Raw genomic sequence first — 27,318 nt, 5'->3', positions numbered from 1 at the left:
ATGAAAGCGTATCGATCCTACATAAAGAAAGCTTTTGATGATATGTGCCTGCTTCCTCCCACTCACGCTGTCTCGTGAACTTGACCTACACTCGAACATCGCACAGAGACTGCTGGTTTTTAACTAAGGCTTGAAAAATGTGTCAGTCAGGAAGAATTTATTATGCTCGTGTAACCCTACCCAGATAATGCAGGAGTTTCTGGGCTCGGTTCTGAACAGGTTTGAGGTTGAAAAGGTCCGGGTTCTCATCGATGAACTGCGTGTCCACGGTGCCATAAAGGAACTGGTCATTACTCAACACGTTCTGGAGGAAAGGGATATTTGTCTGCCAGGAAAGATTTAAAAAAAAAAAAAAAAAAAAAAAAAAAAAAAAAAAACAGACAGAGACCAAAATAGTGGTTACACCGAGAAATTGCTGAGTGGCACAGAAGCTGAAAGCTCTAGACACAACACACTGCAGAGACATAACACACAGCTCAGGTGCTAATGCTTCTACACTGCCAAATGAGGCCTTTCAGGGTGTAAGCCTAAAATCAATACCATTATCTAAACACTCAATACGCCTTCCATCACACAATATTTTCTGCATGTGTGTGTGCAAAGCGAGAGATGCAGTTATATAGTAGTCTACACAGTGCACAAGCACAGAGAAATAACACCACTTTTTACAAAAATGAAAGCCTTTTAACCAGCAGCGGCTTGAGACCATAGATTTTATTGGGGGTCAGAGAAGATTAACTCGAGAGCCTATCACACTTGATTTATTCTATAGGCTACTACCTAGTGAAGTTTAAGCGTAACTCTGAAATAGGTAGCTAAGACACAGAAGCACAGTCATCCAGCATGTATTCTAGTAGCTCGTTCTGAATGGTTTTACCTTTGTTTGACACAGCAGGTGTGTTTCCCTTTTGCCATTAACCAGGAATACCAGGTTTCAGCAAAAGGACCAGACCGACTACATCTCAAACCACACAAACGACCTGCAACCACCTCATATAATGTGAGCGCTGAAAAAGGAGACACATTTGCTTCTTTTTCACAGTCTTTGCGTGGGAAACAAGGTCACCATGGTGCACATGAATATCTGATGTGCAGATATTATCCACTCCACAATCTCGCTTTCCCTTTCCCAGTCTTTGCAATATATTTTATAATAGAAACAGTTCTGTGTATCATAGACAAACTGTCTGTACATACACTTTGCTTTTGTTTGTGGAAATCTATTATACTATAAAACAAGATCTTGGTGACCGTACAGAATTTTTTTTTTTAACTAGCCCAATTTGGCAGTCCTGTCATTAACTGTCCTATTAGCTGCTCCATGCGTGGGGCAGTGTGCTTCCTGCCCCAGTGAGCCTCTATTAGCACATATTGCAGTTCCCATTTATGACCACTAGGAGCAATAATATCTCTATAGAGTTAAATGGGTAGTGAGCTTACACAAACATGAGCTTATATCTATCAAATAACATCATTTTTTAAAATCATTAGTCACTCAAAAAAGGTTATTAATATTGCAATGGATTTTTAAAATGTATAGATTTGTGAATAAGGACTTAATGAAGAAACATGTGTTGAACAGCTGACATACAATGGATATAAAAGTCCACACACCCCTGCTTAAATGGCAGGTTTTTGTGATGTAAAAAAAATGAAACCAAGATAAATCATGCCAGAACTTTTTCCTCCCTCAATGTGAAATTACTATGTATAAAAAAACAATCAAACTTTTTTGATTGGAAAATAAATAAATAAATAAATAAATAAACTTACAATAACCTAGTTGCATAAGCACCTTTTGATTTTATACCACCACTCAGGCTTTTGGGTAAGAGTCTATCAGTGTGGCACTTCTTGATTTGGAAATATTTTCTCACGCTTTCTTGCAAAAACATTCTAGATCCATCAAATTGTGATCTCCTGTGTACAGCCTGCTTCAGGTCACCCCACGGATTTTTAGTTTTCAAGCTCTGGCTAGGCCATTCAGAAACACTGATCTTTTGGTTAAGCCATTCCTTTGTTGATTTGTATGTATACCTTGGGTCACTGTCATGCTAAAAGAGGACATTCCTTTTCATCTTCAGCTTACTAGCAGACCCCTGAAATGTTTTGCACTACAATTGGCTGGTATTTGTAGCTATTTGTGATTGATAAAAGCGCTAGTTCTGGCCGAAGAAAAGCAGCCATAAAACATGATGCTTTGTGGACCATGGCTTCAGCAGTTGGATGAAACCAAGATGATGTGAAGAAAATCCTACAGAAACAGCTGATCTTTATTTGGGGTTAATCAGAATAATTTCATTGATAACAACTGTATGATAATTACTTTTGAACATGGGATTGAATGTGATTGGTTCATTCTGAACACAGCCACATCCCCAGTTATAAAAGGGTGTGCAAGCAGCTTATTGTAACTTTATTTTTCCTATTTTCCCATGAAATGTTTGATTGTTTTTCACTTAATTTTTATATGTTGTAATTTCGCCTTGAGGGTGGAAAAAGTTCTGACATGATTTATCTTACTTTCATTTTTTTTACATCACAAAAACCTGCCATTTTAACAGGGGTGTGTAGACTTCTTATATCCATCGTATATGGTGTATATACCTGCCCCCATGGACTGGCTATCACTGCTTTTAAGGTTTTAACACCTTCCATGCGAGATCCGACTTGCTCACAGCTCAGATAGCATTAGAAAACAGTTCAACTTGATGAAATGGCCAGGAAATGGGATGCAAAATGGCAGTGTGAGCCTGTTAGAGAGAGCTTGAGGTCATTGGACCACTGCACATTCCCTTCCAAGCTCTACCACCTGGGGGTGGGTGATATGGAGAAAAAAATAATTCCTCCATCCAAACTATTTAAAAGCAGAGTCCACTGAGGAGGAACCCTGATCTGCAATGCAGCCAAGTACAACAGCTGGCGAATTTATAGCTTAAATTATAGATTTAAATGAACCAACAGACCAAGTGTTAAAGGCAATAACGTGTAAATAAAATGGTTACACAAGTGGATAATAAGTGGATTTCAATATACACATTAACACAAATGCTCTGAGCTATAGTCTTTCATGTAAGGATTTTCAATCTTTTCAAGACTACCAAAAAAAAAAAAAAAAAAAAAAAAAATCAATCTTGTCTTAACAAAAAATAAATAAATAAATAAAAATAAAAAAAGATGCTGCATTGTGTACTTGTGTATCCATTCCTCTCCTGATAAGTAAATAAGGCTTGTATAGTCATACTATCAGTCAAACAAAACACACACACGTTTTTTTTTTTTTTTTTTTAAGGTGTGGTTCAGGCAGATAATGGTCTGATTGACATGCTGAGGTTTTAATGCTATTTGGGATACAGAGGCAACAGGGAGCTTTCAATAGCATCATGATCACACAACCGCATCCTGCCCACGCTCAATACTGAATATCTACGGACACACACACACACACACACACACACACACACACACACACACACACACGAAAAGTAAACAGTAACACACCACTGGGAAATAATTCTGCCCACTAGCCTCACAGTTTGTACAATCGTGCTGAGCTTTAGCCTTTCTTGTAGGGTCTTCCATTTTACCGGATTTTACTTCAGAATGAGTAAAAACTCCTGACGGGACTTTAAGCATGATTGACTCACTACAGTGAGTTGCACTTCATGTCTTTAAATATCATATCTCCATATGTAAGGTGATATTTAGCTTTGCAAACATGAGCGGCATCTTTTAAAAAAGCAAAACAAATGAAAAACACTGATTTTTTTATCCCCCACAATTTCATGTTTACAAAACATATTTCATACAAAAAAGGATTTTAACAACCAAGCTGCTTATTACAGTGAAGTCTGGTAGTGTTCTAACAGTACTGACACATAACAACCTAAGAATACCCAACATGCTCTATTGTGATAGAAGTATCATATTACCAAATTCCCAGCCTTATCATCACATTCAGACACAAACACACGCACACACACACACGCACACACACACGCACACACACACGCGCACACACACGCGCACACACACGCGCACACACACGCGCACACACACGCGCACACACACACAGAAACTGAGACATACAAATTGAAAGAGAGATGGAAAGAAAGAGATAGAGTAGTGGTGTAACCTAATGCCACTATCAGTATCTATTTAGTGCCCCAAATAACTCTAACTGTATCTTAACCAGAAGTAGGAATGGCCTAAACTGGAAGATGTGTGTGTGTATATGTGTGTGTGTGTGTTTTTTAATTAAATATGTCCCCTACCACTACACTTTCAGAAACCACTGAAAAAACCCAAAGGTTCTGACAGTTCCTAAACCAAGATCACTCAAGCCCATAATTGGTCTCAATTTTAATTGGTCTTTTACTAATCAGACTTATGCAGTTATGATTTTTGTTTGTGCATGTTACACAATACAGTAACAAAATTTAGTCGGGTCCAGATCCCAAAATATAAACAAACTAGTAGCCACATTGAAACCATCGCAACCCTGACCAGGCGGTTACCAAGGATGAACGAATGAATGCTGTAAATGCATAGTGCAGCGCTTCACTCTCTTTGTCCCATGAGCTGACCACTGACCACTCGCTCAAGCCTACATGTAAGTAAGAACCTCTTACCTGTGTGACGTTATTTTGCTTCCCATGCAGTCCCACTCTTGATACACACTTGTGAACTTTTCCGAAAAAAAAAAATAAATAAAATAGTGCACCTCCTATTCATATCTGTATTTGTATCCATTTAGAACACATTATCTGTCCATTCTGAACAGATAAAATGTCTTCATATTCAATTACATCCCTAAGATAGAGCCAGAGAGAGAGAGAGAGAGCGAGAGAGAGAGAAAGAGAGAGACTCAGCACACTCTGACCCAGATTCCTGTGACTGCAGAACCAATATTACATCCTTCACTACGCCACATCGCATACTCCCCTTTAACTCCCACTACACATTAAACAGTACAAGACTTGAGCACAAATAGCTATCAACAAAGAACATAAGCAGAACACAAGATGTCAGCTGAAGAATTTAAAAACTTAATAGTGGCATGAAATAAAAGAGAATTAATACAGGCTCAGTCAGGCTCAACAGACTACAAGCGTATTCTTTTCTCAGGTTGGAATATTAATAAATCCGATCCTGTCGCACTTAAAGGACATAAAGAAGAAAGTTGAAAAATCTTTATGAAACAAAAGCAAAAAAGGACAAAACCACCATCCATAACTATACGGATATTTTAAAAAACAAAACTTTTCTCTGTATTTTGGACTCCCGTCCACATAATAACAGTCATGGAAGGTTTTTGAAAAGGTAGAGGGTTTTACTTTAACCATGAGTTTGTCTGTTTCAGTAATGATGTAGACACCAGTAAAGATTACATTCAGGAAAGGAGGAAAGGTTCACAGAAAAGCTTACTTTCTTCCTATTCTAGGGGAAAAAAAAAAAAAAAAAAGAAAAAAGAAAAAACACACATACAGCAATTAAGAGGAAAGTGTGCATGTAAACTTCTCCAGTGTCTACATCTTAACTAAAACAGATGAGGGGCAGCTGTTTTTCCTCAAACACCTGGTGGTTACCATAGAACACCATATTTTATATATATGTACATACACACACACATACACACACACATACACACACACATACATAGAGAGAGAGCGCATCTGCTCTGACTCGCAGCGAAGACAATTCAAACAGCAATTTAATAACTTTCTAATTATCACTATCATTAGAGCTGTTTGGAAACTGTTAGATTTGAAAGTTTGTTGTAGGCTAGTTTTGCCCTTTTTTCTCTTTCATCTAGAAGGGTGCCTCTCTCATCCATTTTTGACCATTTATTTGAAAGATTTTGGTTGCAAATGGTCAAAAACGTCACTTTATTTTCATTTTGTTTTAAAAATGTTTTGCTGACGTCCCTAGTAAACATAGTTAATGATGCTTGTTATAGACTTGTCTAATCCTAGCCAACATTCACTGATATTTTATTTCACATTAATAAACTAAAAAACAAGGGTGCCGTTTCTTTCAAGCGGGAAAAATCTAAATGAGAGATTATCAGTATGGGATGCAGGGGAGCGGGCAATGCTTTCAGAGGTGTTATTATATAAAAGACTTCAAAACCGCTGCACAACTGTCAATCATTCCAAATTCATATGTTGATCGGCTCATCTGTTGTTTTAAATGGGGGGAAAAACAACTGCTCTAGTAACGTATTTTTGAGTGGTAACTTGTAGCAGGATATTCCAATGTTAAAACTGGAATATAGTCACAACTATAGAACTATAGTCACTACTTACACAGGGACTTGCATGCACAAACAGATTTAACAACATGTGTAATCACTGATATGGCAAAGTTTTTGGTGATGTGACATGTATTTATTATTCATTTTTGGAAGGAGTCGCCGGTGTCAGTGCTTCAGAGGCAATTAAGTTTTGCGACACAGGAAAGTAAGGTAATAACGTCAGGACATAAGGCATTCCATTTTCTCTGTAACATGACAAGTTGCAACTTAATGAGAGAGAGAGAAAAAAAAAAGGCTGGCAAGGGAACGAAAGGAACAAACTTGTCTCACAGATGTTCAACATCAAGCATAACTATAAACAGATAAAAGTATGACATGTCATTCAGTAATTAATTTAACAAATAAACTGTTATTTTTGGAGAACTGTTGGGGGTATAAGTCACCCCGAAAAATGCTGTTATAGGAAAATAATCCACTGCAGGACAGTATAATGCCAGTCCGTTGTTGTATATTATCCTATAACAGCATGGACTGGAGTGTTTTTTCTTTACTTATGGCATTACTTATTTGTCATTGTAGCATTTGTAAGCAGTATGCTTGATACAGCGATGTGTGATGCCTACAGAGTCCAGACAAAAACACATATGGAAGTGTGTGCGCACACACGCGCGCACAGTTTTCTCCCCTGCCAAGATAAACAGCAGTACACCACTGGAAAAAAAAAATACTGCCCACTAGCCTCACGGTTTTCACAATGACTGCATCAAGTGGGCGGCAGCTCAGGGAAAAAAAAACCTTCACAGCACAATGCAGTTCTTCAAAGCACACGGAGTGCGCTTCAAGGCCAACTGTTTGCCTAAACAAATGGGCGAAATTAGGGGCAGGTAGCAGCCAGAGAGCTGGCCGGCAATAATATAGTACACAGAGAGAAATGTATTAATACAGAGACACCACTACAGAGCAAAACCAATGGCAATAAAACTAGAGATGTTTGCTGGATTGCAGCTTACATGAGCTTGTCTGAGCCGACAGGTTTTACAACGAAGAAGTGCTCGAGAGAGTTGAGGAGCTGCTCATGAAGTTGAAAGTCTCCAAGGAAAACAATGCACTGCTCTCCAATTCGGTGGTCATTAATGTCAATATGAATTGTAAAGAGCATTAAAAGACAATTTAAAAGACTTGTTTTGTACCTGCGATATACACCACTTGCCATTACAGAGCATTATACTGTTTAAATGAGAGTCGCTAGCCATTCAAGCTTTCAGAAATAAATCTTCTGCAGTTATGCTTAAGCTGTTAGGAGGTTAAAATGCCTTTAACAAAGTACATCTCAATGTTAGAAATGCTACCCATATCTTTATACTGCCACACAGAAAGCACCTTTTGTACTGCATAAACCATATAAGGTGCAAACGGTCATAATTGTGATTAGATTTGTTTTAACTATTTACCCACACTATAGTTATTATTTTTTTTTTCTTAAATGGCTTTATATTTTATTAATGAATCTAAAACCATGACATCATCTTGTTGTCACTAATATTTCATTTATTTAACCATGTAACAGAGTTAGACCAAATCCCAGATTCATTTCGGTTAACTATATGTTGTCACTGCATTGGGTACAAAATAATGGTGATGTAGAATCTGCATAGTACCCTAAATGCACAACAGAGCATCAGCTGAAATTTCGCCACCAAAAAAATAAATAGATAAGTGACTCTAAAAAGAGGCTGCTGGAAATTGTTAATTACTTACAAGTAATGCCATGTTTTGGGTGAAGCATTTTTTTGTTTTTAGATTTAATTCAAAAATTAATATATATGTTTATAAATTGTTAAAATAATGCATGGTATAAATTATGCATTTCAGATTCCTTTTTGTATCTATGTAGTGAAATCAGCCTACGCTGAACTTGGGATGGTCTCCTCAACTTACTTAGACACACAGACACACAGATACACACCAATCAGTCATAACGTTAAAACCACTGACAGGTGTAGTGAATATCATTACACTGGCACCTGTCATGGGATGGGATATATTAGGTAGCAAGTGAACAGTCAGTTCTCGAAGTTGATGTGTTGGAAGCAGGAAAAATGGGCAAGCGTAAGAATCTGAGCGACTTTGATGAAAAATTGTGATGGCTAGACAACTGGGTCAGAGCATTTCCAAAACGCCAGGTCTTGTGGGGTGTTCCCGGTATGCAGTGGTTAGTACCTAATAAAAGTGGTCCAAGGAAGGACAACTGGCGAACCAGCAACAGGGTCATGGGCACCCAAAGGTCACGTGGGGGGTGAAGTCTAGCCCATCTGGTCTGATCCAACAGAAGAGCTACTGTGGCACAAATTTTTGAAAAGGGTACCTGGGGAAGAGATGGCACCAAGATGCACTATAGGAAGAAGGCAAGCTGGCAGAGGCAGTGTGATGATCTGAGCAATGTTCTGTTGGGAAACCTTGGGTCCTGGCATTCATGTGGATGGCACCAAGTACCAAGTGTACCAAGTACACCCCTTCATGGCAGTGGCCTCTTTCAGCAGGATAATGTGCCCTGCCCCAGACTGCAAAAATTGTTGAGCGGTTTGAGGAACATGACAAAGAGTTCAAGATGTTGAATTGGCCTCCAAATTCCCCAGATCTCAATCCTATCGAGCATCTGTGGGATGTGCTGGACAAACAAGTCCGATCCATGGAGGCCCCACCTCACAACTTGCAGGACTTATATATAATACACACACATTATATATATATATATATATATATATATTACACAGTGACATTCTACACTTGCTGCATCCACTTCCCACAGGATTACCTGTAAAACTTGTGCTGGCAGTTGATGAAAAAATCTCCTGGTGTGAAAGCAGCCTTAGAGGCACATTGTTATCAGAATGAAATATCATAATATATTGTGTATTGTAAAAATGTCTCACAGTATTGTGATCTATTTTTCCATGAATTGCCATGAATGGGTTACAAACATTAAACACACCCACAACATGACATATCCAAGACTGCACTGTATGCAGGATTCTCAAAGTGTTGTTAGGGCAGTTTGATTTATGAACCACAAGTTTTTAACACAGAATTTATTTGCTGATGCATATTAAATGGAAATTATGCTCGGACAATGAGATCCCACCCCCTGCAGTTCGTCTGGTATGGATTTCTGTTCCCATCCAGCAGGAGCTCTGAATCAGAGATATATAGTGAATGCTATAAAATAAAGGACACCAAGTCTGCTGTGCTGTTCTCAACTCAGAAGGCACGATAAGGTTGAACACCAGGCCTGCATGACTTCTGTCTGGTGTGAGCTGCTCGGCGCTCTGCTGCCGACAGTCAGACCTCTATATATAGCTGTGCTTCAAGATTGACTCATTCCTGACACCTAAAAACATTGGGCCGAGGAAAACAACACAGGCAACAGGATCCAAAGAGAGAGACACTGGCTCCGGTCACTCATTCACTCACACTTACCCCATCAGAGTCTGCCATGCAGCGTTGCCCACGTTTAAGTGTGTAAAATCTCGTCCGAGAAGGATATATGTAATGCAAAATCTGGGCAAAATAAGGCAGATCACTGGGCAGCCGCCTTCCATTTGAGACAGTCATTTATGTGAGAGCGCATAGATGCTGCCCAAAAATGCCTAGGGTGCTAACTTCCAATTGGAAAGCATCGCAGGTTTGGGATCTTCTGAGACCAAAATAAATGAAAACCCAGGCAGAGGCATGTTTTTCCAGTATAGTAGGAAGTCTTTTCATATGTTCACACTAGCAAGCGACAAGTCACTCTTGTTGCTTGTAGTTTGTCTCTTGTGGGTGTTCAGCGAGTGCTACTGCTGCACTTGTGACCATGCACTGTCCAGAGTTTTTTCTTCACCTCAATGCGATACCAAAATATATAGCCCACTATACAATTTATACAAACCACCTTCATTTCAAATGTTTTCAAGCTCGATTTCCATGTTATGTACCATCGGACCACACTTGAACAAATTGTTTGGATCTTTTGCTTTACAGTTTCATTGCTAATTGGCTGAAAAAAATCTCAATTCAAATGCTGCTTGTTGAGCTGTCGCTTTGTCACTTGTCACCGTCACTAAAATCACACCTCCATGTCACGCACCATACATAGAAAATGATGCTCGCTAGTGTGAACAAGTTGGATATATTTGCAAGCTGTCATGAAACAAGATATGCAAAAAGATGTAAACAGGAACAAAATTCCTCTTTAAGTCTGTACTAATTTAAAAAAAATAGCTAGCTAAATAGCAAGTTGTTGTCAACATCATTTCCACCCCAAGCCAACCGACTTCCTTACTCCGTCCTCACTGAAGCGCTTTTCTGACCTTATTAATGCTTCAGAATCCTGTTTGTTAGGAAGAACAATCCAGCCTTTAAGTTCTGCAGGTTCCTGATGATCCATCAGCCAGCTCACATCCACATACTGAGGTTTAGATAAACTGGCGGGATGGTCCTCCACCAAATACATCCCATATCCTTCACTCTGTAATGGCAGTTCCATCCCAACGCAATCCTTGCCCCCACTTGCCTCCGTTTAACTTTTCCTTTCATTCTCCCCTCTGATTCTCTCCTCACATCACAAGCAAAGGCTGCTCCAGGCTCTTGCACTGCCCCCTCCCTTTCTCGATTTTCCCTCTCTCACTCCCTCTCACTCTCTCCTTTCTCTCCTCCCTCACGCACTGTCCTCGCTGTAGCAGGCACGTTGCAGTCTCACTCCCGCACACAGACTCCGACACCAACACGGTCCCTGCACCAAAAGCCATAAACCGGAGCGGCTCGGAAATGAGACGGGATGGCAAAACAAAGCAATGACTAAGACTGCAAACATGCAGCAGCAATCGGCAGCACTGCACAATCTCTTTAAAAACATCACCTAGTGATCTAGAGTCGCCAAGCTCGCCTGGACGATTGCAGGATTAAGACAAAACAGAAGCAGGAAAAGGAACACGGATGCCAGGAGGCACCATAAGACATTTCTATAAAGGAAAGTATATGGTGGAGAGCTGACAGAGGGGTAATGTTCCAGTTCTCTGGAGAGGACTAGATCTCTCTTGGGAGGATATAAAGAGCCATAAAAAGGTGAGTTTGGTTTTCCCCTCCTGCATTTGTCTTCTGGAATGGCTACAAGGCAAGACAAGAGAGAGAACTTTAAAAATAACTGTACACAGATGTGCTACTCGATAGACTAATCACAACAAAAAGCAAACAATCATGCAGAGAAACATAAGTTTCATAGATGTACCTTAAGTCAGGCTGAAATGCATGTGGGGACACACTCACTCACACACGAACACACACAAACGGTTGTATCACAGCCCACAGGGATGATGTGAAAGCTTGCCTAATTGGATTAACTGCTTTAATGCATCGGTTTTCATTAATTAATTTTCGACCTCTAAAGCTAATCATGCTGAATGGAGAGAAGTCCTTTTCTGAATGTTTAAAATTCCTGGTTAATATGAATAATTAATGAAGTCCTTAAGCATGCATGCCAAAAGGCTAAAGCACATGTACTTAAGCTTTCATTGAGATTCTAAGTCAAAGTAGCATTGGCAGGAAAGACAGAAACAGAAGAGCAATGGCTCTTTGACAGCATTCATGTCTAATGTCTAATATGTTGGTTTTATTTTTTTTTTTTATTTGCCAGCTCTCATCCAGCAACCAACCCAGTCGGACAAACTGCAGCCCTTCTGTAGCTGGGGAGAGGTCTCAATAACGCTACAAAAAATTGTGCAGCCTTGTGCAGTGATATGGGATTTCTGACACAGATGGAGAAAATTTTACCTTGAATATATGAATTTAAAAAAAACAAAAACAACAAAAACAGTTTAACAAGGAATGATGATTGCCAATAATGAGCCGTGCCTATACATACAACCTGTATGTAAACGCCATGGGTATTGCGGAGGACTCCATGGGGAAATGGACGTCATGGGAAAAAATGTGACTGTCACCAGTTAATAGGTTAGGTCATCTCCTGGATTGAAGGAGCATGGACGTAATGAAATTCAAGGAGTAGAGGAAAAAAAAATAAATAAAATCAATGCTCTGTTTGGCCTACACCATTCTCTCTCTTGGATTTTCCCCTTTGATATTTGTGACACATCATGTGGAAAAGAATGGGCAGGATAAGGGATCATTTTAAATCTTGATACAACACAGACTTTTCAGGTATGAAGAATCTCTCTCTCTCTCTCTCTCTCTCTCTCTCTCTCTCTCTCTCTCTCTCTCTCTCTCTCTCTTACATGCGCACGCACACACACGCCAGGTGAAATTCCGTGACACTATCCAGATGCTTGCAGGACGCTTTCTTCAGGATAGAAAACCTAATGCTGCAATAGATTATGCTGTCACTAGTAATGAATCACTCAACCTCTTTTTCATTCAAGAACAGGCTTAATTTGTTTTAAGAAAACAAGCCCTTTCCTTCAAACCTTTATAAAATGAACAAATCAACACCTAAATGATGCATTTAAATAGTAATATTAAGATGGTGCACAGACAAACTAAGCTAACTAATTTTCATGTAGTTACTCATAGGTTATATTGATGCCACCCCCGCAATCCCATTCTCTCCATCCCCTCCCCAAAAGTCACTCTCATAGTCATTGTGCCTGACAGTGGAGCCATTATGTAAGACTCCCATAAAATCAAATATTCAGAAATCAAATACTCGTAGTCAAAGACAGAGAGGAGCATACAACACCCTGATACAAGAATCCCATCAACTGCAGCACATTAAATCCACTCAAGCATCCAAGCTATTGGTGTATTAGAAACCGCAGAGCTTTGATCACACTCACAAAACCAATTCAGCTTCATTACACAGTGACAGGGTTATAACACACACCATGATACAGCACACAAAACCCTGCATGCACACATGCAGGCAGTCTTGGATCAGAGCAATGGAGCAATCAGACCACTGGAGGAAAGCAGCAGGCAATAGAGTTGAGAACAAACAAAAGGATACAGAGCCAAAGTAAACTGACTTTGCCTGTGTACACAGACACATCAATAATCATCCAATCTCACAGCCGTGATATAGAAGAGATCATTCGTCACTGATTTGTGGTAGATCACACAAGCCCTTGTGTCTCAGGAAATCACACAGGGACCAGCTCTCATTCACATTACTTAGCACGATAGTAAATTATCACTGCACTTGTGTGAAATACTTGAGTAACTGTATTTGTTACTATACTCAAGTATGATTTTGAGATTTCTGCTTTATTATTGAAATTGAAAAATTCGAGTACTTCTTTAATTACATTTTTTACTCCTTACATTTTTATTTAGACCTGCACATTACTCGTCACTAATCTCAAAGGCCTGTTCTTTTCTCATCCAGCCAATGATTGTACGCTATACATAATAGGCACAGTTTATCAATCAGTTTATCACTTTCTGTTTAGCATCCAATCAAGTATCAATAATGAGCACCCCCTGATCCTACCTCAGTAAAATGTTTCAATATGCTACATTATTCGCATAAAATGAAAAGTCATGAACTCCATCTAATTTGAAAATGCATGTTGAGGTAAGTTACGCTAATTTGCTAACATTAATTGATATATTTAACTATTATTTACATCATCAGGCTATATACGTTAACCTGTTTTCTTTGACAATGCCAGGTAAGACTAGTATCTATTCCAGTAGCTAACATAATTGGCTACGCAGTAAGTTGAGTTCTAGCTAATGGCTAATTTTGGTTATTTACCTTATATTTTACTTCTAATTAATTCATTAGCAAACTACACAGCATTATTCGTGCATACGACCAGCAAACTTACAGAGATTGAATGATTTCAAGTTGCTTCTAACAGTTTTAGATAAATAATAGAAGTATTACATAATTTCATCAGTTATAAAGTTTACTTTTTATTTTTTTAAAAGCTTTTTACTGTATACATTCACTTTTAATTGAGTAGGATTTTGATGTATTATCGATACTGTCACTTAAGCATTATATCTCCATTACTTTTTCCAACCCTGTGCATGAGTGCCTAGAAATTCAAGCAAGCGTCCAGTGAATTCAGGCAGACTGTTTTTCACCGTGGTAGATATCCATCACTAAGCTTCGCTGTAGTTACACTCTGAATTCATATGTAGTTAAAGTAATCAACCAAGCCCTGGATGCCCATGTTGGCACATCACCAAGGCACACTGGTAATTAATGGACATTAAGACACATTGGTAATTTATGGACCACTGCATTTGTGATGACAATCTGTAGCTGGAAGAACAGGCTATGCATTGGTAATTAACAGACTGCTGAATTTATGCTGAGAATACCTTAATGGAAGATCAAGCCTATAGAATATCAGTAGAAATAATTCAGATGTACAAGCCAAGCCTAAAAATGCCCAGCTAGCACTGTCTTTTAAGCTGTTAATATTTTATTGATTTAACCTAATTTCAGGTGAAGTAATCCCACTGCTGCAGGTAATTTGTAGAGATGAAACAGCTAACATTGTGGCTTATCTTCCTTGCACAGGTCTGTGGATAAATAAATCTATCATGCCAAGTCCAGGACTGCTGTGCATATCCAGAATAAAGGATCCACCACTGGAACAGCTGCATGAGAAAAAATGCATTGGCCCCAAAAGAGCAGATACCTGTCTTATAAGCCCTTGGTCTTTCCTCTGGTTAGGCCTAGTGAATTATATCCTGTTGGGCTGCTGTCCAGGTGTGTTTGCTGGAGAGACATGGGGCATGGTCTCCATCTGCCCCTTCCACTGTGTGTGTCGGAACCTATCAGAGTCTCTAAGCACACTCTGCGTTAATAAAGGACTGCTCTTTGTCCCACCCAATATTGACCGCCGCACTGTGGAGCTCCGTCTTGCAGACAACTACATCCTGGAGGTCAGTGGGCATGACTTTGCCAACATGACAGGATTAGTGGATCTGACCTTGTCTCGTAACACTATCCATGCCTTGCGCCCACTGGCTTTTGGAGATTTGGAAAGCCTGCGGTCACTTCACCTGGACACTAACCGATTGACTGTGGTGGGACCTCAGGATCTAACAGGCCTTCTCAACCTTCAGCATCTCTTCATAAACAACAACCAGCTTACAGATGTCTCAGCTGATGCCTTTGATGACTTCCTGCTAACCCTGGAAGACCTTGACCTGTCCTACAACAACCTTCGCAGGGTTCCCTGGGAAGCCATCCAGAACATGGCCAGCCTAAGCACCCTCAATTTGGACCACAATCTTATAGACCAGATTGCTGAGGGCTCTTTCAGTGAGCTCTACAAGCTCTCTCGTCTGGATATGACCTCAAACAGGCTCCAGACACTTCCACCTGATCCCTTGTTCTCTCGTTCACAAATTGGGGTAGTCAGCCCAACACCCTACAATGCCATCATCAGTCTGAATTTTGGTGGAAACCCTCTGCATTGCAACTGCGAGCTGTTGTGGCTGCGGAGGCTGATCCGTGAGGATGATATGGAGACCTGTGCCACACCTGCACACCTTGCTGGACGTTACTTCTGGTCCATCCCAGAGGAAGAGTTCATATGTGAGCCTCCACTAATCACCCGCAATACCAACAAGCTGTGGGTCCTAGAGGGGCAGAGGGCCATGCTTAAGTGCCGTGCTATTGGTGACCCTGAGCCAGTCATCCACTGGGTGTCCCCAGATGACCGAATTGTGGCTAACTCCAGCCGCATACACTCGTATTACAATGGAACCCTGGATTTTCTGGTAACCCGTGCCAGAGATGATGGAGCTTATACATGCATCGCGATCAATGCAGCTGGGGAGTCCACTGCCCAGGTGGAGTTGAAAATCATCCCACTGCCTCACCGAGGAAATGGAACAGTCCCACTCATTAACCCCAGAGACCCTGGTGCCTCTGATATGAGTCGTGGTAGGGGAGGGGCTGTAGGAGGGATGGTAACAGTGAGGAACATGACTGGAGGTGAAGGGGAGGATGGAACAGGCAGTAGTAGCACTGGAACTGAGCGCTTGGTGGGAGTTCAGGAAGTGACCTCTAACTCTGCTCAGGTGCACTGGTTTATGGGCAGAACTTCAACGCCTTACTTGGTGTGGATGTACCAGATTCAATACAACAGCACAGCCGATGACGCCCTTGTGTACAGGTAAGAGAATGTTCTTAGCTAAACTCGCAGTTACAACAAATTAGATACATCTTGTCATCACATTTTAATATAAACAGATTAATGGGATCTCATCTAAAGTCTAAGGCGCAAATAGTGACGAAAGAAGAAGCAAATCGGAGAAGTGATAATTGAGTCACTTGGTTTCAGAGACACTAGAGAATATTTATAGTCTAAAGGTGGAAAAATGGAGTGAGAAGGCCTGCTGACTACAGGGAAGAAAGGATGAACTCTTTAAAAGAGCACAAATTACAGAGTTTAGAATCGTGCCACAACCTATCAGGGTGACTGAAATGGATCTAAATAGAGGGAGAAAGGAAAGAGAGGGCAGTGAGACAAGGCAGGACACGATGGGGAAACAGGGCTGTGGTAACCTTTTATGTTAGAGATGTTCACAGAGGTAGAGAGATTGTCTCAGTAATTCTACACAACAAGTTACTTCCAAGGTCAGAAACCATCACTGACAGTCTGCTTTCTGCATCCCTACCAGAGGCATGAAATAAGCTCAATCCCTGCCTCAATTTTCTTCATTTATTTTCTCTCTCAGCCAACCCTACCTCCTCGCAGGATCTCTCGGTTTCCAGCTCATCATACTCAAAAACGTTGTTAGGGTGGTCAAAATAAACCAAACTGCATTTGAACCCACATATTGTCTACACCAGCATACAGGTTACCCACATTCGTGCCTGCAATGCAATGGAGATATATGAAAATACTAAAACAGCAGGCATAAACAATATATTTTAAATAGATTTGCCATTAGAAGGCACTATGACAGAATGGCTGAAAATGGAACTACTACAGAGCAATATGCTGTTGGTGTCCTATAATGGGAATCAATAATGCACAGAGTGAGGGAGGGGAGCCAAGCCAGTGTGACACAGAAATAAATATATGGAGAGGGGGGTTGAATGCAGAAGGAAAGAGTAGAAGTGAGGTGAGATAAATCTCAGAGGTTTCTCTTTTACCATCAGTTTCTCTGTGATGAAAGGCAGAGTGATGAAAGGACGAGTGGGAGGGCAGGACAATAGCACTCATAATAGGTTACTAATACTTATCAACATGCAAACATTTTCAGTCTAAACACCCAAAGCCAGTCTGAGCAAGCAGAAAACATCTATAATGACACTATCTGCATTTAACAAACAAAATGTGTCCAGTAGAGGACTCTGATTTTATTCAATTATATTTGAAAATATTGAGAAATGTACAAACCTAAGTGGTGTCGCCCAGATATTTGACTGACAGACATACGTTATGAAGGTGTAGGACGTAAATCAGAATATTGGATGCTAAAAGCATCCAATTAGTTTTGCTACAGCAGCTGAAGGAATTATGTAATTCATAGCAAGACGATATACAGTAGGATCCTGCAAGATATACTTTGTGATATACTCCTTCAAATATGAATATGAAAAAATAAATTAGAGGAAAGGGTCACTGCAAATCAATACAAATATTCTTTTGGACTACCACTTTTATCCTAAGAAGAAATATTTCTATGCTTATGGGAATGGCCTCTTCCAGGATGACAATATCCCCATCCACACAGCACAAGGGAAAAGTAAAGGTTTGATGAGTATGAATGATGTAATCATGAGCAATGGCCTTCACAGTCACCAGATCTCAACACAATTGAACACTTAGAGATTTCTTGACTGACTATTATGCCGAATTCACACCAGAACCATTGCTTTAGCTTTGCATAAAGACCTCAGGTCATCCAGATCAGACACCTCTCAGATGCATTTCCTTATGCACCACTGGCAGGAGAACAAGCAACAGTGCATGTTCGATTTTAATCTTTTTTCATCTCCAGCATTCGATTATCAGTTCTGAGTAGGTGAATACACTTCTGGCTATTTTTTGTTTTTGAGAGACATGCTTAATAATTACCGGAATAAGCCTAGTTTGAGAGTTACTAAATCCCCCACTGACAACCACGCCACCCTCTCAGCCAAGCTGATCAAACTCTCCTGTTTACTAATTGCACTCACCTGTTGCTCATTACTTCCTTAGTTTCTTGTATAAATGCCACCAGTTTGTAACTCAAATTTTTAAACAGGAAATCTGCTCGATACTCCAACATGAAAGGGGCACCACACACAAAGTGTGGTTTTGTGATTTCAGTGGAGATTACACTTCACTCACATGCAAGGGGAAAAAAAAGATGGGTTTGAGTTTGACGTGCCTCTGATGCAGCCAGTGTAGATTGAAACGCTTGTTAAAATGGAACCGAACGAGGTCTTGACGCGACGCTTGACGTGACAATTCCAGTGTGAAGTGGCCAATTGAGGGAACATCTTTTGGAAGAATGGCATTCATCCCCCAGTACAGTTCTATGCGTTCTCATAATAGAACCATAGGACACATAATAAAAGCAATGAAGCAGGACGTTGCATATAAACACTGAATTTATTCAATGATCATACAATCCTTCTTAGCGGGGATCAAAGGAAGAGCAGCAAATGCAATTAATCCAACAAAAGCAGTTTGGCATAGCTATGGAAGGAAAGACGAAAAGGGGAGAGAGCAGCCTGAAGCCAGTATAGAGAAGATTAAAAATTGCTCAAGGCCTTCATGCAATAGCTGAAAATTACCTCCCAGTGGCAAATGCCTGATTCTTCTTTAGCCACACAGAGCATATTCTTAATGGTATTGTACAGCCACTGATGGAGTGATGCATTAAGATTTTAGCAGGAGCCAGAGAAGGTGATCATTTCAAAATAGTAATTAATGCAGGAGAGAGAAGGCAAGAGAACACAGGTTCAGCTTCATAGCAAAAATGCATCATTGCTTGTCATACTGCCTGTTTTCAGGCATCCGTGATTTCCTTTGAACTTCTTCATTTTCAAACTGTTGCAGTATATTGACTTAGACAATTTCCACTACAAAAGGGCAGCTCTAGTAACTACTATCTTTCTCAGACAAACTCCACTCATCATTAGCACCCTAATTCTCAGGCACGTATATGACACATCAATTACATCTTGTCTTTATTCTTTCTTTGCAGAATTCTGCCACCTACCACTAATAGTTTCATGCTGAAAAATCTGGTCTCGGGTGCAGACTACAGCCTGTGTGTTTTGGCCATCTTTGACGACGGCATCTCCACCTTGGCCACCACAAAAGTGTTAGGTTGCACCCAGTTCAGCACTAAAGAGGATTATCCAGAATGCCGCTCTCTGCAAGCTCACTTCCTCGGTGGCACGCTGACAGTGATGGTAGGTGGTGTGGTGGTGGTAACACTGCTGGTCTTCACTGTGGCTATGATGATGCGACACAGAGTATGTGGAGGTTGTCAAGACCATGTCGGGCAGCCAGGCGAGTTCCTGCCAGCCAAAGGAGTGGATGTTTATGCCCAGACTAATGGAAATAACAGCATGATGATGGTGCCCTTGCCAAACAGGTTGCTGGCCCAACAAACAAGAGCAGTCCAGGCCAAAGCCAAGCATAAGGAGCACATGCTGGTCAGACTGAGCAATGAGCCCCACTGCAGTCAGGGCTCGGACATGGACCTGGTGAGGCAGAAACCCAATGCCTCTATCACACCAGAGTGTGATAAAGTGACATTCTACTACTCCCCAGCCAAAAGTGCACACACCTTGCCCCATCCGGCACACAAAGGTATGACGCACGACTGCAAGCTGAAGTTGCGGCGGTCTCTAGAGAGAGAGAAAGACAAAGACACGGTGCAAGGTGTAAAGCAATCTTTAGCGTCACTGGCCCTCACTCAGACAGGACAGGTGGGAGAGGAAAGGAGTTCAAATTGGCCTGGAGAGAGGTGTGTTCTAGGGGCCAAGCGCAGCTGCTCTTTTGATGCAGGTGACATCACCACCACCACATGTTACAGCTACGCCAAGCGGCTGAGTGTCATCTGGACCCGTCGCAGTCAGTCGCTGCACAGCATGCTGGTCCACTGCGCGTCCACCACCAGCACGTCCAGCACAGCGAGCGAGCAGTATAGCCACGTACTGGTGCATGGATATCTGCACGCCTACGCCTCCAACAACTCGAACTCCAATTCAAATTCAAACTGTAGCATGGATGCCAATCCTGGAGACCTGGAGGAAAGCGTGGTTTAGTGACTGATGCAAGAAAAGCAAGACTGAAAGATTAAGCTGGTGGAAAACCATGTTCAGCATGTGCCAAGCTAATAAATGTGCCACTCGAAACACAGAAAAAGTAAATGTTTTCATACAATGGAAGCAAGGAAAGCAAAAGTTAAAAAAAATAAATAAAATGTTATCAGGAAGGAATGGTGTAATATGTTACAAACACCTATTCTTTGCTGGGTGTTATTTTTTAATCTGAGAGGCCAAATTAAATGAACACACACCAAAAAAAATAAATAAATAAATGAGGAGGCAGAATTTGGAAAAATGAGATTCAAGGACACGTTTGTTTGGTCCACAGGCCCCAAGCATATGGGATTACAACCTGGAGCTTCTGTTTCGACAAGATTAATTAACCAATTAATACATTATTCAATAAATCAGCCCTATACCAGTGCAAGAGCTTCTAAATGCAAATGAAGAGCTCAAGCGCAAAAAAAAATGTGTCAGAAATTTAAATCAAAGTTAGAGAGAAAGCACATTATCTCCTAAAACATACTGCAGTAAGGGAGATGGTTGTGAATGAATATAAGGTTTTAATTTTTTTTTGTGATCATGTTAATTCAGAATTTTTTTTACTGGAATTGCAGTATTATAACTACGAACACTTAAAAAGGATGTTTTTGTTTATTTGTCTACCATCATACAACAGTAGTTCCACTGGTCTGACTTACAATCTGAGTGTTTTCATCTGGTATTTTCCTTCAGAATAATAAAACAAAACAAAAAAAAAATTATGTTAAACTGACATTCTGAGTTATGGAATAAATTTGCTATTTTTGAGAATCTGAATCCTTCATGATAGGAACTTTGCTAAAGTGAGTTTTTATTTTTTAATCATTAATCAATTGGAAAATACCTCACACGACACACAGAATCAGATATGAATATATGACAGCTGGTTATTGTTATAACGGTTATAAACTTTCCGCTGCTAATGTGCTAACATAATTACACTGAGACAAATTTATTTAGTAGAATTCATGCTGACACAGATTTAATAATGTACAAAGTAATAAAAGTCTTAAGATCTCAGAGAAGAGTAGAAAGGAAGACAAACACTGCCAAGCTTCAGATAAATGGAGAAGCAAGCATGCGTAGCATTGTACATAAAGACTTCAGAACAATTCCTGAAATATTGCAAAGTTTGTCTACGTACCTTCATTTATTCAGATTGTCAGTTGTGATAAAACTGTGGATGTCATTTTTACCCATAAGATATCGTACACGAGAAATAAGGCACAAGAGAATTCAATGAAAATTGAGACATTTTATATAATTGTTAGAAGTGTTAAAAAAAAAAAAAATTGTTGGCAACACAGTGGTGCAGCATTGCCGCCTCGCAGCTCCAGTGTCCCCTGTTTATAATCTTGAGCTCGGGTTACTGTCTGTGTATGTTCTCCCCATGTCCGTGTGGATTTCCTCAGGGTTCTCTGGTTTCCTCCCTCTTCCCGAAAACATGCTGGAAGGTAGAATGGCTATACAAAATGGTCCCTGGGTGTGAATGTGTGTGCGACTGTGTATTGCCTGGTGCCTTGCCCTCAATATTCCTGGTATTGTCTCTGGTTCCACCACAACCCTGACCAGTATAAAGCAAATGAAAGAATAAATGCAAAAAACAGAGTTGTCACTGATTGTGAGTGTAGACAGTAATGTGTGCTTTTATCATAGCCCATTTTGCATTTACCAGAATACTCAAAAACATCAATTTGTGTTATAATTGCGATGGTTGCGAAGTCAGCTTCATATAGTGTTACGAATGCTTGTGTCACCTCCCAAAGTGTTGCTGCAAAGTCTTTATTGGTGCTAAAACTGACCAGCCAGGGAAGCACAGATGTCAAAGTGAAAGAACAAATACCTCGTTAAAAGTCCACATAATGCTGCTTCAGTCATCACTCATGGCTTTATTGCCAAGACTTTTTTATTTCCAGCATACTTCTCCACTCCCCGTGTTGGTCAGATAAAGAATATGGTTTCTGAAAGAAGTAGACAGACTTATGGTGGGACTGTTTGTGGAACAGAAAGACGAAAGGGGCTGAGAATGGCTTAGAGATGGATGGCATGAACAAGGGAGGGAGGGATAAAAGTTTGTGTGTGGAATAGAAATGGAATGATCTAGCCGTGCTGCAGGAGGCCTCTGCTGTAACCAGGTTAGATGCCTCTTTTATCTTAGACAGTGTGTAGTGCACACAATGGAGTTGAGGGCTGGGGTGTCTATACAGTGCCTACAGGATAAGACTGAATTAGGCTTGTGCAATATTGATTTTCCCTGATCACAATACACCATTAAACAAGTGGCCGTCTGCGAGCTCATATATTGTATTAAAGGGTGGATAGTGCTTTCCTCAAAGTGTGTTACACTGCCATGTAAAGCAGCAGTTTGAAAAGATACATTTGGCTGGCTTCATGGGTCTCAAACGAAGCACATGTTCGCCTTCACTCTCTCTGGTTGGGAGCTGTTGTATGATGGGGAGAGACGGCTGGTGGGTGGGAACTGGCAGGTGACCAATGTGGGACAATCAAAGAGTAAATTCAATAGTTAAATGGCAAACTTGCACAAATTAATATAGCAGGAGGAAATTGCTGGACCTCATGGTATCTCAAGATCATGCAGGAATGGTTAAATCCTTATATCACGCAAGCCTAGTCTGAAGGCAACAAGGACAGGAAAGTGCGAAAGCATGCATGATCGCTCGTGCTACAGATGCAGTGTAAATCACCTCAATCCCCTGTCAATCACATACAAGCACCTGAATGTATTTTGGAGAGTGGTGTTGGAATGAACACTGAACCCCCTCCAAAATCACTAACTATACCTTTAAGCTCCGCTGATAGACATGTGCTCAGTCAGTGGATCACGTATGCAGGACGACAGGCACCAGCTATGCAGACAGAGACAGCTTGTTCTCTCTCTATGAGAACTCTGCTGCAGCTGCACCCACTGTAGCTCCCTCTCTTTTTCTGGCTATTGACAGGGCTCTAGCTAGCTCTTCAAACCCACAGCAAACCAGTCTCAGCTTCAACATCTCCAACTGTGCTTTCTGTCTCAGACTCCAGACCTGCTCCACATACTGGCTCCCACACAAACTACACTAGCGAGAGCATACTTCCCTCCACTGACACGCATTGTTCATGCGATGACACCAGGCACAAAAGGCTCGACTTGTGCCTTTCGGATGTCAGCCTAGATGCTCTATAGAGAATAGCTACACACACACCACACCTCTGAGAAAAGATAAAGATCTTGCATGCTGCTCTTTGACACTCGGTAGTCTCGAGTGCAGAGCATGCTGAGCTAATTGGGACACCTGGCGCACATTGTTCAGCTAAGATTAATGTAGGGACCAGAATTTAAAAAAAAAAAAAAAAAAAAAAGTTGAACCATGCAGTAAAGTAGATAGGGCTCTTGTCTTGTCCACATCCCTGTCTTACCTCCTTTACGTTTGTCTTCCTGTGTCTCAGTCATATTGAAGGAAGACAGGCTGAACGGATGTGTTTAGACATCTCTCAGGCAGAAGGGTCATGATGTACCCATTCTGCCTCCAATTTAAGCTGAGTGGGAAAAGAGAGGAGGTGGAGTGTACAGGAGAGGAATACAAGAGAGATTTAAGAAGCAAATCACGTTCATATTGTAAGCCTTCCCCAGCCAGATCAGAATTACCCACTAACCTTTACTTGTTCTTTTTACTTTTTTTTTTTCCCCCCATACCTCCCCTGTTATCTCTGAGGTTAGTTGGGTCAGCCTCCTCCCACTAGGACAGGTGTTTGCAATACAATGATGTTATCAGGTCCCACGGCCTCTTTTTCCTTTCAAGCAGGAAAAAGAAACAGGACAGTTGAGATCTCTTAGTCAGAGGGACGCATAAGTCTTTACGAAGGCTCATATCAAAATACTGATAAAAGCTTCCAGCTGACAGAAGATACTATTGACCGCATAGACCACAGGGTCAGGTGCCGGGAGAACAATACTGCCCCAGAACCAATGCTAAATCAATGCTAAAGTAGAAAGTCAAAGCTCTCGCCCACATTTGTACGTGAAGTACGGCAGCAATACAGCCCAAACGGACCCCAAATCTGTGCCCCACTGTTTTCCAGGAAAGAGATATATCGATTCAGTAGCACATCCTTGTTTAATGAGGTCAGCCAAACTGAAGAGAGGTTCAGCTACCCTCACCCATCCTCAGCCGGAAGCTTCTAACAGGCACCAGAACACAGCAGCAATTCAGACGTGCACAACCTTGCACCTCCATGGGAATATAACATTTATTATCTTAAGAGTGAGTATTTGACACTCAAGGGCTGCAGGGAGCAGAAACGGAGGAAAAGGCCTCGATATGACTGCTAAGGGACCAATTCCTCTTATAGTAGAAAAATTCCAAACCTCCCTAGGGCAATAAGAGGGCATATTTAAGTCTGCTACTTTATTCAATTTCCCATATTCACTTCAGAGGATGATTGGGTTAGTTTTCTTCCTCTGCTCTTTTTCTGCTCACTCTTCCGCCCTCCCTCCATCTTTTTTTTTTTGTAGATGATCTGTCTCAACTGCTTCTCCATCACTGTCTGATACCTCTGCTACTACAGAGATTCTCTTCTCAGTCCATCTCTCTTTCCATGCCCACAGTTTCCATTTAAATCCAATATGGCCTCTAGGCACACAGCATGGCACACTTTCCTGACAGTGATGTGCAACACCTTGGTATCATGCAATAACAGCTTCCCTCTTGGACAGAAGGAAAGTCTGGAAAACGGTAAAGGCGGAGAGAAAGAACAAGCACATATCAGAGCGAGAGAGCAAGCAGAAACGTGAGATGAATATTGCAGCAGTAAGCGGCTCAGGCGTGGAATCCCTCAGAACCATGCAATGTGTAGCCAACATAGCTTGAGCCTTTGAAGCAGGCAAAACCGCACCAAAGATAAGAACATGAGGGGAAATATTTATGCATTTATTAAACTGCTTATCACTCTTCATCAGGGAGCTGTGAAGAGTCATAAAGCTCTCAGTGTCTTTCTTTTTTGGGATGGACTGCTTTTAGAATTTCAAAAGACGCTTGCTGAAAATCCAAATCTTAACACCTTTCCTCGGCCTCCTCTGGTCTCTTTTGAAAGTCAGTCACACATTTTGGAATCGTTTAGATGTGAATCTTGTCTTCAAAGTCTCTACCAAAATCCTTCAGGTAGGACAGGGCTAGGTGTGTTCATGCATGTTGTTCTCTCAAAGCATGGGGACAACTGCATAACACATTCCCAAAATGTACCTGCCACATTTTATATGATATATTGAGATATTTTCAGAGCACGGCAGTCCTACGATATGTAATATATGAGCAATTGCAGAAAAACATCCCAGCAATACATTTTGGGTCAACACTGTCAAAAATGTGTGAAAGTCTGTCTACATACACTGACAGTTGTGAAACCAAAACTGCAGAAAGGTTGTAAATGAGCAGTTGAGAAAACCAGAAGCAACCATGAGGGTAGCTGCTGTACCATAAAGGCAGACTTAATTAATGGATAATTAGCAGTGATTATACTGAGAGACACATGAGGGGGGAAAAAAAAAAAAAAAAAAAAGACAAACTTATACCCAGATCAAGCCTAGAGCTAAAGTGCACTGAATATTATTATTAGTAGTACTAGTAGTAGCAGTAGTAGTAGTAATAGTAGCAGCGGTAGCAGTAGTACATCTTACACTTACACTGCTTGCAAATACTGCAGACACGCACCCCTACTTCTGCACATGGACTAACCTTAAACAGTTTGCAATCTTGCACATGCTCCTAATTGCACCTTATATTCAGTTGTACTGTTGTGTCTCAGATTCCTCTCATTTCATTGGATCCAACTTCACCACCTCCATTCCACTTTGCAGCTTTGTTCACTGCACTGTACTGTACTGTCTTCACTTAGTTTAATGCATGTCTCCGGAATCATTTACACACGTCATGCCATTTGTACTGTCTTCCATTCCTTATATTTCAATGGCACTGTTGATACCATGCCATGTGCACGTAACTGCACTTTACTGCAATCCTACCTCATTGTTTCTTTTGCACTGCACACTTAATGCTACTTATGTGTGACTCGAACCCACAACCTTCAGGTTCACATTCGGGTTGCAAGTCCAACTCTCTATCCATTAGGCCACGACTGCCCCCCTTGCTGTTTTACTAACTGCATCTCATTGGCTTCGTACATGGACACTGCTCAGTGACCAAATTTAAAGTTAATCTAATCTAATAGTAGTAGTAGTCATCATCAGTGCAGTTACCAATGTCACATGATGCAAAACTGAATGAGTTGTGATAGGCTACAGTGAGCAACAACAATTCTGGCAAGTTAGTTTCATCACTGTCCAATATTGACAATTGTTAATGAGTGTAATTTCGTGCAGAAACAAACAAGTTTAGCTAGCTAACACAGAAGCCAGCTACTCCCTGGCCCCACAGACCACAACAATCAAACAGGTGGGGAAACATTGGTTTTTTTTTTTTTTTTTTATGTTAACAATATTCATAATTCAGAGGATAACAGTGGATTTCGTCAGTTTGTTTTTAGCTAACATTAGCTAATGATACTGAATTTGTAATTCTAGCACACTTCTTAAGAAGAAGCCTAATGATTCGATTTTTTTTTTTTTTTTTGTAGCTTGCTAGATGATAAACAAATGTTGCTTAGCTGTGGGCTTCTTATGTCTGATGGGGATCCTCCTCAAGCCATACACAGATAAGAGTAGCCACATTACGTCATTTTCTATGGCTGCAGATCAGTATTTTGCCATGCCCTAGATTGCCACCCC

At 40.8% G+C, this 27,318-nt stretch overlaps 2 protein-coding genes across 2 annotated transcripts in view; one reads left to right on the top strand and one right to left on the bottom strand.

Moving 5' to 3' along the window:
• pcxa (pyruvate carboxylase a) overlaps positions 1-27,318 on the bottom strand; it is a 139,710-nt gene that overhangs the window by 26,285 nt on the left and 86,107 nt on the right. The window contains exon 11 of the mRNA XM_034311032.2: positions 181-325. Coding sequence (XP_034166923.1) covers positions 181-325 — 145 coding nt within the window. The remainder of the gene's footprint in view (positions 1-180; positions 326-27,318) is intronic.
• lrfn4a (leucine rich repeat and fibronectin type III domain containing 4a) lies at positions 10,944-20,768 on the top strand. The gene is made up of 4 exons (XM_026938445.3): positions 10,944-11,359; positions 11,928-12,451; positions 14,781-16,389; positions 19,421-20,768. The coding sequence occupies exons 3-4, from the start codon at positions 14,804-14,806 to the stop codon at positions 20,490-20,492; spliced, it is 2,658 nt and encodes an 885-aa protein (XP_026794246.1). The 5' UTR covers positions 10,944-11,359; positions 11,928-12,451; positions 14,781-14,803; the 3' UTR covers positions 20,493-20,768.

The sequence above is a fragment of the Pangasianodon hypophthalmus genome, chromosome 15, assembly GCF_027358585.1.
Source record: "Pangasianodon hypophthalmus isolate fPanHyp1 chromosome 15, fPanHyp1.pri, whole genome shotgun sequence".
Classification (NCBI taxonomy): domain Eukaryota; kingdom Metazoa; phylum Chordata; class Actinopteri; order Siluriformes; family Pangasiidae; genus Pangasianodon; species Pangasianodon hypophthalmus.
Note: the sequence above shows the minus strand (reverse complement) of the source record. Positions and strands in the feature narration are given on the sequence as shown.